At 50.4% G+C, this 20,389-nt stretch overlaps 1 protein-coding gene across 12 annotated transcripts in view; it reads left to right on the plus strand.

Annotated features, from left to right (window-relative positions):
* Positions 1-20,389, plus strand: part of TPM3 (tropomyosin 3) — a 31,026-nt gene that overhangs the window by 6,219 nt on the left and 4,418 nt on the right. For 2 of the 12 annotated variants that reach the window (XM_081340309.1, XM_081340303.1), the window contains exons 1-7: positions 994-1,180; positions 9,074-9,207; positions 9,778-9,895; positions 10,076-10,146; positions 11,131-11,206; positions 13,343-13,405; positions 14,765-14,834. In XM_081340309.1, the coding sequence (XP_081196435.1) occupies positions 1,049-1,180; positions 9,074-9,207; positions 9,778-9,895; positions 10,076-10,146; positions 11,131-11,206; positions 13,343-13,405; positions 14,765-14,834 (664 nt within the window). In that variant the 5' untranslated portion in view covers positions 994-1,048. Of the gene's footprint in view, positions 1-993; positions 1,181-9,073; positions 9,208-9,777; positions 9,896-10,075; positions 10,147-11,130; positions 11,207-12,265; positions 12,342-13,342; positions 13,406-14,764; positions 14,835-17,146; positions 17,226-17,929; positions 18,524-20,389 lie in introns of those variants that run through there. The other 10 variants (XM_081340311.1, XM_081340304.1, XM_081340307.1 and 7 more) reach the window with 8 other exon arrangements.

A 20,389-nucleotide genomic window follows, 5' to 3' on the forward strand; every position in this document is an offset into this window, starting at 1 on the left:
AGCAAAAAAGAGAGAGGACCTCACCACAAAGGAATGCTTTCCAGCCCCACGAAAAACCCTCAGATGCTGTAGGTTAATTCCTCCTTCCATATATGCCCATATATGTCTATCTGGGTATCTCACACCCTTCAAACTTCCCCCCCCCAAATTCTGATTTTTCTGCCCCCTTTTCCCCCCCCCAGTTCCACTGACCGACCCACTGACCGTGCTGGGAAGAATTCATCCGGTTGATCAGAGCAATGCTCCCCGTAGGGACAGGGGCCAATTCAGACTTCATGGCTGTGTTGTCAAAGGGGTAGAGCCCAGGTATTAATTGCACTGTTTCAAACCTTCAGCAGTTTAGAGATGGGTGGACTTCAGCTCCCAGAATCCCCCAGCCAGGATGCTTTAAGAGGGATGGACTTCAGCTCCCAGAATCCCCCAGCCAGGATGCTTCAAGAGGGATGGACCTCAGCTCCCAGAATCCCCCAGCCAGGATGCTTTAAGAGGGATGGACTTCAGCTCCCAGAATCCCCCAGCCAGGATGCTTTAAGAGGAGAGGACTTCCAGTCCCAGAATCCCCCAGCCAGGATGCTTTAAGAGGAGAGGACTTCCAGTCCCAGAATCCCCCAGCCAGGATGCTTTAAGAGGGATGGACTTCAGCTCCCAGAATCCCCCAGCCAGGATGCTTTAAGAGGGGTGGACTTCAGCTCCCAGAAGAGGAGAGGACTTCCACTCCCAGAACCCCCCAGCCAGGATGCTTTAAGAGGAGAGGACTTCCAGTCCCAGAATCCCCCAGCCAGGCTGCTTTAAGAGGGGAAGACCTCAACTCCCAGAATCCCCCAGCCAGCCAGGTTGGGAGTGGTGCCAGTCTCCAGGGCAACGGGGGGGCGTGGCGCGTCGCGGCCTTTGCGGCGGGCGGAGCGGCGCCGGTCTCCGGGGCAACGGGCGCCGGGCGTCGACGTCGTCATCCGGGGCCCGCGGGGCGCGTGACGTCAGGGGGCGGGGCGCGCCCCGGTATTTGAGGGCGGGCGGCGGCAGGAGCGGCGGCGGCGGCGCCGGGGCGGCCATGGCGGGCGCGACCACCATCGAGGCGGTGAAGCGCAAGATCCAGGTGCTGCAGCAGCACGCCGACGAGGCCGACGAGCGCGCCGAGCGGCTGCAGCGGGAGGCCGAGGCCGAGCGGCGCGCCCGCGAGCAGGTGGGCTGGGGGGGACCCAGAATCCCCCGCGCGGGGCCAGGGAGAGGCTGGGGAGGGGGGGGAACTCTTCTCCCAGAATTCCCGTCCCCTCGAGGGTGGGGGGGGCCTTCCCAGAATGCTTTGGGGCTGGCCAAGTTGGTGGTGGGGGGCTTAGGGAAAGGGAGGGTTTTTTCCCCCAGAATGACTTGGGGCTGGCTTGGAAGGGGGAGGGGTTCCCACAATGCCTTGGGGCTAGGCGAGGTGGTGGAAAGCTTAGAAAAGGCGAGGGGGTTTTCCCAGAATGCTTTGGGGCTGGCGAAGCTGATGGGGTGATGCTGGAAGGGGGTGTGGGGGGGCTTTTACCCAGAATCCCCTGTCGTTGGAGAGACTCCAAGGGATGGGTGGTTTCCCTGGTGCCTTTGCAGCTGGCCAAACTGATGGAGTAGCCTTAGTAAGAGAAGGGGGGTTTCCCAGAATGCTTTGGGGCTGATGCTTTAAAGGGGGAGTGGGTTTCCCATAATCCCCTGCCTGTAGCTATTCTCCTGCAGATGCTGTGGGTGACATCTCAAATTGATGGGGACCCAGTGAGGGAAGACAACCTGGGGGTGCAACCCAGAATCCCCTGCGCTTGGCCTTGTGTTTAGAACAGGACCTGGCTGGTTGGGGGAATTCTGGGAGTTGAAAGTGGCCCTGGTTGTCCTTTTTTTTTCTTTCTTAATCTTGGTTACTTCTGGAAGGAAACAGACTCCCAGCCTTTGCTAATGAAATGCTTCACCTGCCCAGCAGTGTTGCCTCTGAGCGTGGGAAGAGTGCCCATCTCCTGGTGTGCAGAATATGGTTGGAACTGGTGGAAAGCTTCATCCCACCAGGACAAGGAGAGCATCCTTTGCTCTGTCGGATCCTTTCTCCTAGACTTTCTGCTGCATCCCCTAGGATCCTTGGGGATAGACCCTTCCTGTCCCTGGAGGTTCTCTTCCACCCACCTTTACTATTAGCAGGATCTAATCTGGTTCACAGATGCCTTTCCACCTTCAATTACCTTGTGGTCTTCCTGGCATCTGGTACACTGCCTTCAAACCTGGAGGCTTGATCTACCTCTCTCCACCCAGGCATGACTCAAGCTGGCTTGTCTGGAACAATAATGTACCCCTCCCTGTGTGTGTCTGTGTGTGTGTGTGTGTGTGGTCCCAGGCAGGTTGTACAACTAGTTGCTTTGCTAGGAGAGGGAAGACCCCGTGCCTTAACCCCCTTCTGAAGTTGCGCACGGATAGATCCAATCCTGATAGAAATCAAATTTTTAATATAAATTTAGTCAGCAATGTCTTCATTTGGCTCCTGTGCTGTGGTGCAGCTGTCTCATCCTGCTGCCCCACCCTAGCCTGTCCTCAGGCCTCCAAAACATATTTAACCTGAGTTTAATATTCCCCCCCCCCCAAAACCTTCCTATCCTCACCTGCCTAGGAAACCCCAGGGATCTAGTATATCCCTTTCTTTAAAAAAAAAAGTGAAATAACTTGAGTTTACAGGATTGGGGATGGAAGGGGGCTGGATAGCAGAAGAAGCTAGATCCCTCGCAGAGGAGAGAGAGAGAGAAAAGGGTGGATCTCCCTCCAAAGGATCAGAGTTTAGATGGGGAACCTTGCAGGGAGGAAGGGCGGATGGGTGATCTTGGCTTTTGCTAAAAGGGATCAGGTAGAGAGTGAGGCTTGGCTGCAGAAGGGCGAGACGGGGAGATTAAAAACAGGAAGGTGTCCCACTAAGCCGCCTCAACCCAGGCAGTAAAATGGAATCGGATTAAGGAAGAAGAAGAAAAAAAAGGGAATCTTTTTATTCTTAGTGCTGGGAAACTGAAATTAAAAAATAAAAATAAATTTTTTTTTAACGACATCCGGTGGCCTGCGACCGGGAAGGAATCAATGATGATAGCTTGTTTGTGCAAAAGCGGTGGGCCTCTTGGGCGTGCAAAGCCGGGAAGGAGCGTGCAAGGCTGAGAGTTTTTTCCCAGCTGTACCAATGGAGCGTCTGTCTTAAAAAAAATTCAGCATAAATTCAGAGAGGCGCTGGGAGCATCTGTGTGCCTTGATATGTATGGGTGTATATATAATCAGAATTAATTCAGAGAGGCGTTGGCTTTCCTGGAGGGAAGTGGGTCAGTGGCAGCGTCTTTTTTTCCCTATTTAGGAAATGGGGCATCCGTCCAGGCTGTGCCCAGGGAGGGGTGGAGACGATGCCCTGTTTCCTGCATGGTTAGAGAGAGTGCCAGCACGAGTGTGTGTGTGTGTGTGTGTTTTGTGTGTGTGTGTCACTTGAATCTCTCCATTCTTTTGCTTTTTTGTCCAGCCCAGATCAAGCTGGTGTGTGTCTGTGTGTGTGTGTGTGTGAGAGAGAGAGAGAGAGAGAGCCCGCTCTGTGTGTGTGTGTATGTGTGTGTGTGTGTGTTTTGCCATTTTTCATCCTTCCAGCAGTGTGTGTGGGGGGATATGTATTCTGTATTACCGGCCAACTTAAAAACCAAACCGTCTTCCTATGGCAGTAGATAAAGCCTTGGGGTGGATCCCAATTCTTTTTTCTTTTCTTTTTTATTTATTAGGGAAGGTGGGGTTACCCCCCCCTTTTTTTTGTAGAATGGCAAATTTGGCCCAAAGCCCAGCTTGCCTTTTTTTGTGTGTGTGTGTGCATGTGTGGCTCCGGTGTCTGGTCATTCTTTCCCAATGCATTTGGAGAAAAGAAATAGTAAACTTATCTTTTTTTTAAAAAAAAAGACCTTTTTTTTTAGTTTCCTAAAAATAGGTGTGATTAATATCTAGAGCTGGTCCTTGACCTACCACGATTTGTTTAGCGGCTGCTAGAAATGACGACACACCCAACTTTAACCCCATCCTCGCGTTTACGACCGTTGCAGCAAAATGTGGGTGCTTGGCAACTGCCGTGGATTTATAAACTTTGCGGGGTGCTGGAGTCAAAATTTGCGACTTTCTCAGTGGGCTTCTGACAAGTAAAGTCGATGGGGGGGTGGGTGGGAGACGGATTTGCTTAGCGACCGTGTGATTCATTTAACAACTGCAGTGATTTGATTAACACCGTGGCCAAAAAAAAAAGTGTTTGTTTTTTTTAAGTGCCCTAGAAAAATCGGAGTGCTTTCATTGCTTAGGTGTGGATCTGAAACACCTGCCAGTTCTCTCTTTTTTTTTTACGCCCTCGACTTCCTTCTCTGGAGAGGTTTTATCACCATATTGTTATGCCACCCATCATGAGCTTGTCCCTTGCCTGCTTTTTTATCTGCACTTGGGGGGGGGGAAAGTAAATATTATAAATGCTTGGCTTGAGTGCAGGTGTTGTAGAAAGTGACCTGGGAAATGGGGACTTCCTCCTTATTAAGAAGCAGGAGAATGGGCCTGGTTGAATCATTTGATGACCTAGCACAAACCTTAGATTCATCTTGTTAGCTGCAAAGTCGTGTCCGACCCATCGCGACCCCATGGACCACGTTCCTCCAGGCCTTCCTGTCCTCTACCATCTTCTGGAGTCCCTTTAAGCTCATGCCTACTGCTTCAGTGACTCCATCCAGCCACCTCATTCTCTGTCGTCCCCTTCTTCTATTGCCCTCCATCTTTTCCAGCATGAGGCTCCTCTCCAGTGAGTCCTTCCTTCTCATTAGGTGGCCAAAGTATTTGAGTTTCCACTTCAGGATCTGGCCTTCTAAAGAGCAGTCAGGGTGGATCTCCTCTAGGACTGACCGGTTTGATCGCCTTGCAGTCCAAGGGACTCGCAGGAGTCTTCTCCAGCACCAGAGCAAAAAGGCCTCCATTCTTTCAGAAGAGACTGGGATAGCCACTTGTCTGAAATTGTATAACCTCTCCTGCTCGAGCCCAGGGGAGTTGGACTAGATGACCTCCAAGGTCCCTTCCAGCTCTTATTGACCGATTCCCCCTTCCTTGATCAGCAGCAGTGGGGGGGGGCGTCAGCTCTTTGCAGAGATAGGAAAATGGAGCAGAACTACTGGGGATTAACACGTAAGGATGAGTAAGATCCTCTAGGCCTCTTCTCTTTTTCCCCGCCCCCCCGCCAGACCCCCCCCCCACCCAAAGCTCTGTGACTTCTCCTTTTGTCCTGGCCGCTGCTGGCACAGAGGCTCCTCTGTTCTCCCTTTTGCGGGTCCTTCAAGCGCCCCCCCACCCCCCAAAAAGCCTTGTGCTGCTGCTGTGCAAAAGCTTTCCAAGCCCACAGATAGACTGTTCTTTTTTTTCTCCCCCCCCCCTCTGTCTCTCCTAAATTCCACTATTTTTTATTTTGATGGGGATGGGAAGCAGCTTCTGGTTGCCTTCTGAGAAAGGGGGGGGGTTGTCAGCAGGCTTTTGGGGAGTGGGGGGACAGGGAAGATTTATAGCAGGCTGGTCTTTCTCTGAAGAAGGGAGACAGAGAGTCTGGGCTGGAAAGCAATCGGTCAATCGCCGTCCACCCCCGCCTGGTTCCCAGCCCCCCCCTCCCCCCCCATGCCTTCCTTTCAGACTTTATGGGAGCAGCCCAGAGGTAAACAAGGCAGGCCTGGTGCCCAGGGAGGGGGCTTGACTTTGCTTAAGGGGGTGGGTGGGTGGGGGGAGGTCTCTGGTTTGTTGGGGAAAAAAAACCAGGTCTGCTTTTTTGAGCCGGCTGCTGTCCAATCTCTGCTGGGCAAGGCTGAGTCAGGGATTCCCTTTTGCTCTGGGTTCAAGTTCTGGGAGTGGAAGTCCCAATGTCTTAAAGCCTGGTGGCTGGGGGATTCTGGGCGCTGAAGCCCGCCTGTCTTAAAGCAGGCTGGTTGGGGAATTCCGGGAGCTGAGGTCCACCCCTCTTAAAGCAGGCTGGCTGGGGGATTCTGGGACTTGAAGCCCACCCATTTTGAGGCAGGCAGGCAGGCTGGGGGAATTCTGGGAGCGGAAGTCTTCAAGTTGCAAAGTTTGGAGACCCCTCTATCAGAAGCCTGGCTTGTGGGTTTGGGCGAGGTTATTTGAAGTGACCTGGTTGCCACATTGGCTGGCTGCCGACATCTGCCTGGGTTGGGGGGAGACTTTGCCGGACTGGGGAGACCCCCCCCCTCCCTTGCAACAACCTCACAGCCTGTCCCTCGGCTTGCAGATCCCCCACGTAGTGCCCACCGAAAGCCTGCAGATGTGGCTGAGTCTTTGAAAAACATCTGGCTGGCTCACCCGGGGCATTCTTCAATTTTGACACTGTCCTGTTGCATGTTCGTTTTGGGGGTCTGGAAACAGACCTCCAGCTGCCTTGTGGGTTTGTGTGGGCTTGTGTGATAGCATCCAGGCTGCAAAATTAGCCGAGGGATCCTGCGATAAAATCCCTTTGGAAGGCTGTTAAGTCCTGCTGATAAAGCTTTGCTTAAAAGATGCTTACAAGAAAAACAGATCTTTTCAAGCGTTTCCAGACAGGTTCTGTGCTAGAGGATGAACTGCTGGGGATTCTGTTCCCCATTGGCTTCTGCTCGAGCAGGTTTCTAGTCCTCACGATTTGAATTTGCTAGCTGGGGAAATACTGGGAATTGTGGGTCTCTAGACATCTTAAAGTGGCTAAGCTTTAGGCCACACCCGGAATACTTGCATCCTAGTTTTGGTGGCCACGTCACAGAAAAGAGATTGAGATAAACAGGGTTGAGATTAAAGCCGACAGGCGGAAAAAATTCGACATCCTGACATTGCTGGGGTTGACAGGGAGCCCGGCGTGGAAATTTGCAGATGTCTGAAGATGCTGCCTCTGACCAGGTCACCACAATCCTTCGGTGCCAGGCTGCTAGTGGGCAAGACGCAGCTGTGCCAACGTCATGCCCCATCCAGCATGGGGCTAGGAGTTCACTCTGCATCCAGCATCAGTTTCATCCTATTATCCTGATCAAATCAAATCAAAGCCTATTCTATTCTATTCTATTCTATTCTATTCTATTCTATTCTATTCTATTCTATTCTATTCTATTCTATTCTATTCTATTCTATTCTATTCTATTCTATTCTATTCTATTCTACTCTACTCTATTCTATTTTCTATTCTATATTCTATTCTATTCTATTCTATTCTATTCTATTCTATTCTGATTCTATTCTGATTCTGATTCGTCAAACACTGTTATAGTTTACATATTTCAATCAGAATAGAGCTGAAAGGGACCTTGGAGGTCATCCAGTCCAACCCCCTGCTCAGGAAGGAGACCCTAGACCCTTTCAGACAAGTGGCTGTCCGGTCTCTTCTTAAAAACTTCCAGCGATGAAGCACCCGCGACTTCGGGTGGCAGATTGTTCCACTGGTTATTTGTTCTCACGGTCAGGAAATTCCTCCTTAGTTCCAGGTTGCTTCTCTCCTTGATTAGTCTCCATCCTTTGCTTCTTCTCCTGCCTTCGGGAGCTTTGGAGGAGAGGTGGACTCTCCCCCTCTTTTGGGGGGGCAGCCCCTCAAATACTGCAATACTGCGATCGCGTCCCCTCTAATCCTTCCTTCTCATTAAATCAGACATACCCAATTCCTGCAACCGTTCCTCCTGTGGTTTAGTCTCCAGTCCTCAAGCCAAGGGTGCCCCTTCCTTCTGGAGCCCCTCCCTGCGGACTTGGCTCTGGGGCAGCGCTGGCCCTGTTCCCACGCCTTCCCAGCTGGCGCGCTCACATTCCTCTGCCCCCCTCCAGTCGTGGTGGCTGACTTTCTTTGTCTGCTTGCCTATGTATGTATGTGTGTGTGTGTGTGGGGCTTCTAGGACCGGCTCAGGAAGCAATTTTGCAAACTGGGGGTGGGGGCAGTGGAGTTTCCCAAGTTTTCTGCTGGATTCCCATAAGGGGGAGGGGTTAGGCTCTGCATGCCAGGAGTTTGTCTTATCGCACAATCACAACCACAGTTGCCCTCTTGAGGGGTGACATTCCCAGCAGTTGAAATCCAGCAGATTCCCTCCCCTCACCCCGAAATAGTTGTGGAAATTTTTCTTTTTTTAAAAAAAAAACCACTTCCCGGCAAGTGAGTGAAGTTGCAAATCGGGGGGGGGGGGTCTCTGCATTGCTTGATCCTGTCCCATTGTTTCTCAGTCTTGGTTTACGAGGGGTGGGCTTCGACTCCCCGAATCCCCCAGCCAAGTCTTGTCTTTTAAAAAGCGAAGCAGTCTCCAGAGATTTAGCTCCCCAAAGCAGCCGACACCTATGGCAACCGGTATGGTCTTGAAGCAACGCCAGCCTTGCAAGGGAGACCCACCCACCCCACCCCTTCTGTTCACCAGCTGGGCTGGCTTCTTTGCAACCTACCCTGGGGTCAAGGGTGCTGCTGCAGATCAGCGGCTGAGACCTCGGCCGGCCGGGAAGGTGCTAAGAGCATCTGAAGATTGCTGGGGATTAAACCGGGCAGCAGATGGTGGCCGGAGGGTGCCCGCAGCTCTGGAGGAGGAGGGGGGCAGGGGGAGGAGGAGGAGGAGATGGAAAGAGAGAAGGAGGAGGAGGGGCAGGAGAAGAAGGGAGGAAGGAAAGAAAGAGAAAAAGAAAGAGACTTAGGGCCGTTTTTCACACTTACGACCATCGCAGCCTCCCCATGGTCATGAGATCGAACCTGAGATGGTCAGCCGCTAGCCCATAGCCCATACTTACGACGGTTGCCGTGTTCTGGGGGGTGGTGTCGTGGATCCCCTTTTGGGGCCTTCTGACCATCCAAGTCCATGGGGGGGGGTAGCCAAATTCACTTAACAACTGTGGCAAGAAAGGTGGTCAAACGGGGCACAACTCGCTTAGCAATGGAAAAATTGGGCTGAGCTGTGGTCGTAAGCGGGGGACACCACGAGAAAGCCGCCCGCCTGGGCCGGACCGGGACTGCCAATGACCCCCAGGGATGTCAAATGAGGGTGTGTGCTCTGCTGGGGGTTAATTGATGACCTGCTCTCCCCCCCCCTCCCTCCCTCCCCAGGCCGAAGCCGAGGTGGCCTCCTTGAACCGCCGCATCCAGCTGGTTGAGGAGGAGCTGGACCGGGCGCAGGAGCGGCTGGCCACGGCCTTGCAGAAGCTGGAGGAGGCGGAGAAGGCGGCGGATGAGAGCGAGAGGTAGGTGGGGGGGGGGCTTGGTTGGCAAGCCAGGGGGGGCTTCTGCCCGGCTTGGAACAGGGGGTCCCTGATTTACGACTGTATTAGCACCGGGTTGTAAAGCAGGTCATCAGCAATTGTCCTGTCTCTTCCTTTCTTTCCTCCCTCCCTCCCTCCCTCCTTCTTTACTTCTCTCCTTCCTTCTTCCCTCCCTTCCTCTCTCCCTCCCTTTTCTTTCCTCCTCCCTCCCTCCCTCCCTCCTTCTTTACTTCTTCCTTCCTCCCTCCCTTCCTCTCTCCCTTTTCTTTCCTCCTCCCTTCCTCCCTCCCTCCCTCCTTCTTTACTTCCCTCCTTCCTTTCTCTCTTCCCCTGTCTATTCCTTACTTTCCTTCTTCCTTCCTTCCACTCTCCCTCCCTCCTTCCCTTTTCCTCCCTCCCTCCCTTCCTCTTTACTTTCCTCCTTCCTTTCTCCCTTCCACTATTCCTTACTTCTCTTCTTCCTTCCACCCTCCCTCCCTTTTTCTTCCTTCCTTCTTCCTCCCTCCCTCCTTCCTCCCTTCCCCTGTCCCTCCCTCCCTCCCCCCCCAACAGGGGCATGAAGGTCATTGAAAACCGGGCCCTGAAGGACGAGGAGAAGATGGAGCTGCAAGAGATCCAGCTGAAGGAGGCCAAGCACATCGCGGAAGAAGCGGACCGGAAGTACGAAGAGGTGGGTGGCCCTCCGTCCTAGCGGCCTCGCCTCTTTTGCGGAAATTTCTCTCCCCCCCTCCCTCCCCGGGCTCCTCTGGGATTTGGGGTGTCTAGCCCGGTGCCTCAACCCCCAGACCACGTTGGCTCCCTCGTTACCCTTTTAACCCTCCTCCGTGCAAACCCCTCGTGATCCTTCTAGGTGGCTCGTAAGCTGGTGATCATCGAAGGAGATCTGGAGCGGACCGAGGAAAGAGCCGAACTGGCTGAATCGTGAGTGTTCTTCAGCATGACCCCAGACACTCTGCCCTGCCCGGCATGGATCGCTAACACCAGCGGCTTTTGCCTCCCCCCCCACTCCCCATTCCCGGTTAGATGAGGCCTGAAGCTGGGGAGGGTGGGACGTTGCTCCTCCCTGTTCCGTTGGCCCTTCTGTCTTGGCCTTTCTCGGAAGGACGCGGTGGGACTGGACGCAGCGAGACGTCCACATTCGAAGCCTACAACTCCGAGCACCTGGACACCGGCGGTTAAAATTCACCCCACCACCCCACTTCCTGCTTCGATTGAGCGGTCTTGTTCTCCCCCTCCCCCCAAACCGGGGGGGTTTCCAACCTTGGCCACTTGAAGACTTCTGGACTTCAAGCTCCCAGAATTCCCCAGCCAGTTCTCCAAACTTGGCCACTTTTAAGACTGCTGGACTTCAACGCCCTGCATCCAACTGAATTCAGCCAGAAACAAAAGATGTGCGTCCAGCATGGCTGACTGAGGAATTATGGGAGCTGAAGTCCGCAAGTCTTAAAAGTGGCCAGGTTTGGAGACACCTCCCCCCTCCTCCTGCCCCAGACCGCCGGTTGCATGTCTGAACAGGCGGGGAGGATGGGTGCACCAACACGGGCTGCGTTAAGCCACTTTCCACACAACTACACCTGCAGTTGCGGCTTTTATTTTGACACACACACACACACACACACACACACAAACACACACACCTCGTTGCGCTTCTTGGCCTCGTGTAATGCGTCCCTTCTCCACCCCAAACCCCGTGGCATGCACCCCTTGAATCCGCTCCCACCCGCCAAGCATGTGTTGTGACCAATTTTTTTTATTTTTCCTTTTTTCTTTTCTCCCTTTATTCCTCGCCCTGTTACGGCTGCTTTGCTTCTTTTTCCCCCGTTGTCGTTGCCGTCGCCGTGGCTGCTCTTTTCCGTCCCCCCCCCCCCCGTTCGAACCCGTGCCTCCCGGCCGTCCTTAAACCAGCCGTTTGCGAGAAATGAACAAGCAGAATCAGCTGATGGATCAAAACTTGAAGTTCCTTTCTCAGGCTGAAGAAAAGGTACTAATCTCTTTCTTTCTTCCTTTCTCTCGCCTTCTCGGAGCGTGGAAGCTCTAAATTCTCATTTTCTCCCCGGCTCCTTCGTGCACGTCTCTGCTTTTTTTTCCCCTCTGCTCGCTGCCTTCGATGCTTTACGGCCTCTGCTGTCTCCAGTCCGCTTTTTCCTCCTTTGAATTTTACATTTTTTGCTTTTCTGTCGTGGCTGGTTTGGGCCAGGCAGCTCCCACCAGATTCTGGCACAACCGGGCACCTTGGTGGCCATCCTTGCAGCTTGTAAGCTGCATAGCCTGGCCTTCTGGTCCTGGTGCCCACATATAGTTACTCCTTGGGACTTTGGCTGCCCTGAGCCATTTGTCTGAAATGGTATAGGGCTTCCTGCCTGAGCAGGGGGTTGGACTAGATGACCTCCAAGGTCCCTTCCAACTTTATTATTATTATTATTATTAAGACTGGCATCCTGGGATTCCCACCACCCTCCCCACTGCTACCGTGGAAGCCCAGATCGTGGTGGGTTTTTTTTTTTGCGGTTCCAAGCAGGAAGTTTTAGCATTAAAAGAACCACAAAAGTGGGGAAGAACCAGGCGCAAAAGGGGGGGGGGAAATCAGATGTTTCTCTCCATAGTGGGATTCTACAGCTAGTCCTTGACATACGACGGGTAATTGAGCCCACAATTAACGATCGTAAGTCCAGAACGACGCCAGTGTGACTGGAAGGTGAATCCTTGGTTAAAATTGGTGAAAATATCCCTGGGCTTATTTTATTACTAAAAGCTCCGAATCTCAGTGTAAATCATCGGTTAAAATAGATCCCCGGGCTGTTTTATTTCTGAAAACGCCCCCTCCCCCCCCAAAAAAAAGGAGGAGCAGGTTTTCATATTTTATAATCGCAACCAGGAGCCAAAGTCCCAGAGAGAAGAATCTCTTCAACATCTCCGCCACCTCCCCACTCCCAAAGGTTCAATTCTTTTTCTTTCTCTCTCCTGTCCATCCTTCCCTTCCTTTCTTTTTTTTCTCCCCCCCCTATCCTTTCTTTCTTTTCCGCCTTGCCAACCCACGCAGTAAATGTTCAGAGTTGGAGGAAGAACTGAAGAACGTTACCAACAACCTCAAGTCGCTTGAGGCTCAGGCAGAGAAGGTAGGGGGGGGCCCTCTCCCTGCTTAGAAATATAATCTCGATGACGATGATGACGATTAGAAATAAAATCACAAATTCCCTTCTGTGTGGCCTTTTTGGGAGAGTTTGGCTTCTTGGGTCTACTGAGAAAACAACCGTGAGTGACCCACTTTGGGGCCAGATGTTGGTTAATTGTGTTACCTATATTTTGGCTGTTATAAATCTAACTCTAGCTTTTTTTATTTTATTATCTGTCATCTCTCTTCTTTATATCATCTACCTGTAGCTATCATCTACCTATATCATCTATCCATCCATCATTCTCTCTCTCTCTCTCTATCTATATCTATATAATATCTAAAATCTATTATCATATCTGTGTTTATATCTATTTCTATCTTATCTCTGTTTATATTTCTATCATATCTGTGTTTATATCTAAATATCTATTTAAAATCCATATCTATCTGTCTGTCTGCCTATCTGTCTATCTATCTGTCTATGTCTATCTATCTATCTATCTATCTATCTATCTATCTATCTATCTATCTATCTATCTATCATCACATTTATTTGCCTCCTGTCTTACCCAGGGTAACTATGGGCAGCTGACAATATTAAAGAAGATAAAGCTGTATCAATTCCTAAGCATCTTGTCTTTTTTTAAAAAAAATACTTATGACATGTTTATGAAATAGTTAGGAGTTACACGTAGTCCTCTGGTTACGACCCCAGTTTATGTGGCTAAGCGAAGGCGGTAAGTCAGTCGCACCTGTGGTTAAACGAAGCATCCCGTCGTTAAGGGAATCCGGCTTCCCTCATTGGGGGCTGAGAGAGCAGCTGAAACGTCCATATTTTTACCTGAGAGCCGTAGAATCAACCCCCAAATTAGCCGGGTGGGCGTCTCAACCCTCAGCCAGGGACCCGACTTTGAGGGGTGACGTGCTAGTGTGACACACTCGGTTACGGCGGGATCTTGAAGCGTCTTTCTTCCCCCTCCCCCCCCCCCCCCCGTCCTGCAGTATTCTCAAAAAGAGGACAAATATGAAGAGGAGATCAAGATTTTGACTGACAAACTCAAAGAGGTGAGTGGCGTGTGAGGCTGGATGTGTCGGCGAGAGAATCTTGCTCATAAGTGCGCAAAGCACAGATTTGAGTTTGGGGGCAAAGCCCAAACAATGACCGGATTATCTATTACGATGAATTGGAGCTCAAAAGCCCCCCGTTAGGTTTAGCGTGTCGTTCCGGTTTTTTTTCTTCAGCCTCTTGATTTCACAGCCTGGTGTTTGAGGAGATTTGGTCAGTCTTTTGCTTGTTGGATTTTCATGGTTTAATGAAAAGAAGGAGCAGGGGTGACAGGATAGGTGTCTTCCGATATCGGAGGGGCTGCCACAGAGAAGAGCGGGGTGGGGGGGTGGGGTCGCCTTATTCTCCAACTGAAGTCAGGTCGAGAAACAGCTCATCAAGGAGAGAAGCAACCTGGAATTAAGGAGAAATTCCCTGACCGTGAGCACAGTTAACCAGTGGAACAGCTGGCCTCCAGAGGTTCTGGGTGCTCCATCACTGGAGGTTTTTAAGAATGGTATAGGGGTTTCCTATAGGGACGCGGTGGCTCAGTGGGTTAGGACGCTGAGCCTGTCGATCCGAAGGTCGGCAGTTTGGCGGGTCGAATCCCAAGTGCAGCGTAACAGAGTGAGCGCCTGTTACTCATCCCAGCTTCTGCCAACTAGCAGTTCGAAAGCACGTAAAAATGCAAGTAGAAAAATAGGGACCACTCCGGTGGGAAGGTAACAGCGTTCTGTGCGCCTTTGGCGTCTAGTCATGCCGGCCACATGACCACGGAGACATCCTTGGACAAGCGCTGGCTCTTCGGCTTGGAAACGGAGATGAGCAGCGGCCCCTAGAGTCGGAAACGACTAGCACGCAGGTGCGGGGGAACCTTGACCTTTACCTTTATAGGGGTTTCCTGCCTGAGCAGGGGGTTGGACTAGGAGACCTCTGAGGTCCCTTCCAACTCTGTTTGGATCCTTTTCTTTTTTTTATCCCATTTATATCCCGCCCTTCTCCGAAGACTCAGGGCGGCTTACAATCTTAAGCACAAACCAATGTGCTTAGCAGTAGCCTTCATTCTATGTATATGCCTGCTTATTAGGGCTTTCGCCCCCCCCCAGTGGCATTTTTACAAAGTCAGCTTAATTGCTCCCCAACAATCTGGGTCCTCATTTTACCTACCTGGGAAGGATGGAAGGCTGAGTCAACCTTGAGCCTGGTGGGACTCGAACCTGCACTAATTGCAGGCAGCTGGTGTTACTTAAGGAGGCATTAGCCCACTGCTCCACCAAGGCTCTTAACCTTTTCTGCCTACTGGTTTGAAACCATCCCATAATTCAACCCGGAACCTGCCACCTTCCACAACTTAACTAGCATTCTCCTACCTTCCGTAGGCAGAGACCCGGGCCGAGTTTGCTGAGAGATCAGTAGCCAAACTGGAGAAGACCATTGATGATCTGGAAGGTAAGTTTCTCTTGAAAAGCTTTTCTCACCTGGTGTCCATGGAGATGCTCGGTCATCCAAGGTCATGGTTGTCCCAAAGGTGCGTTTTTTTCAAAAGGCAACTGGACTTTCTTTTTTCCTTGAAGAGGTTTCGCTTCTCATCCAAGAAGCTTCTCCAGTTCTGACTGAAGGGTGGAGGATGGAAAGATTTTATTTTTTTTAAGGAGCCATCTGGTCGTTAGGACTTCCTCTGAGAGTCGGTGAGGCCGTTGGGGACCACAGATAAACCTCCAAGGCGCCTCAACGACTCTCAGAGGGAGTCCTAGCGACCAGGTGACTGCAAGGAATATAAATCCATCCCCTATTCGATCAGAACTGGAGAAGCTCCTTGGATGAAAAGGAGAAACAAAGGCCAGTTGGCCTTTTGGAAAAACAGCTTTGGGACAATTAAGGCACGGGGCTTTGTGAAATTCCGGTTACCACCAGAATTCAGAATTAAGTGTGAAGGTGGTTCTCTAGATCTTCTCAAGCCTCAGCATTTAATATCTTATCACTGGGGTGTCTTAAGCTGCCGGAAATATCATATAATATCACATGTATAATATCACAACGTCTGGAGAATAGCAGCCTTCTCACTTCTGATCCAGACAGTGTGCACACCACAGGGAAAACTTTTATGTGAACTCTCTGATTGGATCCAGATGCTAGACAGGCAGCTGTTTACAGCCAAGCAAGATTCCCGCAGTCTTCTTTAACCCGATTTATTGCAAGGGACGCAAGATTAGATTCCTGCAGTTTCTCGGTCCCTGGATATTTTTAGTTTAGCACACACATTTCTCTCGAGAGATTTCGTGTCAACCACGCCTTGGTGCATTAGAGGGGTAGCTCATTGTTTTTGCTCAGGAAGGAAGAATATGCAAATATCCGACGCCCATCGTGGTTTGGAGTGGAACCCGGCTTCTGATCTCGCACATGTATGTTTTATACATAAAATGGTCAAGAGAATTACAAAGAGCTCATCTCTGAGGCCTGAAGTTGTTTCTGCAGCCGTTCTGGGCCCAAACAAAGCAGCATTGTTTCCCTACGAAATTCAAATGAAGTGGGGCAGGGCAAAATCTGGAAAAGAAAAAACCCAGTTTCCCTTTGCTGTGTGTTGCCAGCACAAAATAACTGAGGAGGCGACAGATTGGTTTTGGTTCTTATTTTTATTTTCTTTCTGGACTTGGGTGGGTCCCCTTTCATGGAAATAAAGTTGTTTTTTTAATGTTCATTGCAGCCTTAGCTGAGTAGAGATGCAATGCAATGGAATGGAATGGAATAGAGTAGAATAGAATAGAATAAGAGACAGTGGAATAGAGTAGAGTAGAGTAGAGTAGAGTAGAATAGAATAGAATAGAATAGAATAGAATAGAATAGAATAGAATTTAGGAATAGAATAGAATAGAATAGAATAGAATAGAATAGAATAGAATAGAATTTAGGAATAGAATAGAATAGAATAGAATTATAGAAAGTGAATGGAATAGAATAGAATAGAAATATAGAAAGTGAATAGAATAGAATAGAATAGAATAGAATAGAATAGAATAGAATAGAATAGAATAGAATTTAGGAATAGAATAGAATAGAATAGAATAGAATTATAGAAAGTGAATGGAATAGAATAGAATAGAAATATAGAAAGTGAATAGAATAGAATAGAATAGAATAGAATAGAATAGAATAGAACAGATATAAGAAGAATAGAATAGAATAGAATAGAATAGAATAGAATAGAATAGAATAGAATTTAGGAATAGAATAGAATAGAATAGAATAGAATAGAATTATAGAAAGTGAATGGAATAGAATAGAATAGAAATATAGAAAGTGAATAGAATAGAATAGAATAGAATAGAATAGAATAGAATAGAACAGGGATAGAACAAGGATAGGAAAGGATAGGATAGGACAGGATATAGAATAGAATAGAATAGAATAGAATAGAATAGAATAGAATAAGAGAATAGAATAGAATAGAATAGAATAGAATAGTTTATTGGCCAAGTGTGATTGGACACACAAGGAATTTGTCTCTGGTGCAAAAGCTCACAATGCTCATATAAACAGCAAGTTTTAAAACAAATATCTGAAGTTTTTCTTTTCCCCCTTCTCTTCTCAAATCCTAGAAAATGGTGGTAGGATCCTTGCAGTTTCTTTAACGGTTGGATGGGGGTGACCCTTCTAGCTTGTCTGGAGGAAAACCAACCCCGTTTGACCTTGACCCTCCTGTGCCCCCCCCCTTCTGTTCCCTCTTGTGATGATCTTTCCTTCCCCCACCCCAATTTTTTTAGATGAACTCTATGCTCAGAAATTGAAATACAAAGCCATAAGCGAGGAACTGGACCATGCTCTCAATGATATGACTTCCATGTAAATATTGACGTGTGCAGTGAGCTGGGAAGGCGGGGGGGGGGGTGTGTGGTGCTTGTGTTTTGGCCTTTTGTTGGGCATGCTGTGTGTGCTGGGGTGTGCGAAGAGCAGAACATCTCCGAAGCTGCGCGAGTTTTAGGGTTGGGGTGCCTTGAGTGACCTCTGCTCTCTAACTTGCAGTCCCATGCACGATTCCAGGGCCCGTTGAAGGGGACACCCCTGCTATTTGGGGGCACACGACTGTCCTTCAACGACAGAAAATTTGGGCTCAGTCTGGGCCGTAAGTCGAGGACTTCCTGTATAGGAAATGCATGAGGGAGTATCTCGGGTCGGAGAAGAGAGAGAGGTTCTCTTCTCAGGACATCCCCTTGCTCCGGTGGGGTGTCGTCGCTCTGTCGAAGGTTTGGTGCTGGGGTGTTCTCGGCCAAGGGTGGCTCGCTCGAGTCTTAACCGTTCTCAAGGCCTCTTTGGCGTCGGGTGAAACCTTGCTCAACCATCTTGACGTTTCCGCCGAGTGTTGGCATGACTGTGTGAATCGGGCTCCTTTCTTTGCTTCTCTTAACTGCACCCGTCGTTGTCGCAGCACAAGGGTTGTGTCCTTTTTCTTGTTTACCTAGTCCCTTGCTTGCTGTCCTAATTCCCTCCTCCCACCCCCCCACCCCTTTCCTCAAAACCTAAATCTTCCTTCTCTCTCTTGCACATAGATAAAACCGGTGATTCCAAAGCTCCACTTAGCGGCTCGGCCTGCAGCTTTCGAAGTCTCCCTTTTATAAAAAAATGTACACCTGGGTCCTCTCCTTCCTTCCTTCCTTCCTTCCTTCCTTCCTTCCTTCCTTCCTCCTCTCCTCTCCTCTCCTCTCCTCTCCTCTCCTCTCCTCCCCCTCTAATCCATCCTTCCTTCCTCCTGTAATCCTTCCTTCCTTCGTTCCTTCCTTTGCCGCCCCCCCCACATGCCCCACATCTCACGTCCACCCCATGCCAGGAGGAGGAGTGGGCAAGAAGCCTCATCCTTTGCACAAGTGTGCACTCTCCGGCAGAGACGGCTCTCTGGTCTTGCACACCTCTCCGAAACACAACCACCTGTGTGATCTGTGGACTTTTCTTGGGTGGCTTTATGGTGTGTGTGTGTCTGTTCTTCTCTGCAGAGAGCTCCTCCTCTGCTCACTACCTTGCAGCAGGAGGAGATGAGCACCGCCGGATTGGGGCACGGCAACGGAAGCGTTGCAGCTGCACAGTGCCTGGGACACAACACGGTTTTCCCACTGTATGACCCTCCCTGGAAAAATAAGCAAAATGCACTAATGTTGGCTTGTGTATCATTTGTTCTTCGGAACATGCACGCCTGGCTGAGGAATTCTGGGAAGTCCACAAGTCGTAAAAGGGCCAAGTTGGAAGACCCCCTGCTCAAGGGTAAAGTTTGGCCCGAAAAATTGGCTTTTTAATGCTTAGAGAAGGACCCCAAGATCAGGACCGTCCAACTTTTGGGGAGTGGGCGAATCTGATCTGTAAGACGGGGACCCCAACATAAAAGGGGACCCCTCTTTTGGGGTCCCGTTCGACGATAACAGACGATCCTCAACTTACGACACACAACTGAGCCTACATAATCTCCGTGGCTGAGCCAGACTGTTGTTAAGTGAATTTTGCCCCATTTTATGGCCTTTCTTTTCACAGTTGTTAAGCAGGTCACACGGTTATTAAGTGAATCTGGCTTCCCCAGGGTCAGAAGGTCCCAAAGCGGATCGCTGACCCCCGGGATGCTGCGACCGTCATAAGTAGGAGTCCGTTGCCAAGCATCTGAATTTTGATCACATGACCGCGGGGATGCTGTGACGGTCATTAAGTGTGAAACAACAAGGCTAAGACCCCTTTTCTCAATGCTGCTGTAACTTTGGATGGTCACGAAACAAACAGCCGTAAATCGGGGACATGCTGGTTGTCGAAGCACCCGCTTTTTGGTGACCGTGTGGGCGCCACGACCGTCGTTAGGTGCGAGCACCGGCCGTCAACTCCCTTTTCCCAGGGCTGTTGCGATGTGTAGAATGGTCACTAAAGGAAACGGGCTCTGCACAAGAACGGAGTTTCCGGAAGGGAACTTTGGTCCACGAAACGTGCCACGCCTTGAGCGATGGCTGGGGCTGCAGATGAGCACTTCCTGTTCACCACCACTACCCCTCCCCTCCCCGGTCCCATCCCGTCCGTGGATCGGTTCCCAGCATCTGCAAAAGGGGTGTGTGTGTCCAGGCTTTCGGTCTCCCTCTGATCCGCTTTGCAAATGAGAAGGGTCTCAAACGTGGAATTTAGTGGGGGCTGAATAGGAGGAGGTTGGTGCCCCTTCTCGGTGGGTGGGACGCCATTCAGACCAGCGTAGGTCGATGCCGTTGCAAAGGGAGAGGGGGTGGGGTCTTCAAACCCCTTTTGCAGCCCCCTGGTGAGTGTGGCTGCCCTCGGCTTTGGGGAAAAGTCCCACGCTCAGGGCTCGCCCCTTCCGGGAAGACCTTGAACCAGGACTTCCCAAACTGTCCCTTCTTGAAAGCTGCTTTTTTTATTTTAATTTGAATCCCGCCTTCATTATTTTTACCAGTAACGGCAGCCAACATGACAAATACGCCTTTTTTCCCTATTGTTCCCCACAACGACAACCCTGTGGGGTGGGGTGGGCTGAGACGGAGGGACTGGTCCAAAGTCACCCAGCTGGCTTTCATGCCTAAGGCGGGACTAGAACTCACCGTCTCCCACTTCCTAGCCTGCTGCCTTAGCCACTAGATCAAACTGACTCTTACTGGAAACTCCGATTGAACTTCAAGGACCAGCCATAAGTTCCTTTCTCCAGCACCACGGTAACTTTGAACAGTCGCTAAACGAATGGTCGTAACCCGAGGACGGCCTGTATTACATGAACCCTGGGTGATCTTGATGTTGCTTCCACAAATGATGACGGGTCTTTTCGCTGATTTTTCAAGATCACAGGAAGACTTAGATTTAGAAATACCTTTTGGTACGTGTGGTCATCTTGGTGTCCGTTTAAGCCTCCCTGTTGTGTGTGAGTCTCCCCCCCCCAAAAAAAATCATTGGGTTGGACCTGACAGTAGGTGAAATCTAAAGTCTGAATGGATCTTGGAGGGCGGTGTCAGCTGTCATCCTCCACCCAGAGTAAACCTGCT

This window comes from Vipera berus, assembly GCF_964194415.1.
Source record: "Vipera berus genome assembly, chromosome: 16".
Lineage (NCBI taxonomy): Eukaryota > Metazoa > Chordata > Lepidosauria > Squamata > Viperidae > Vipera > Vipera berus.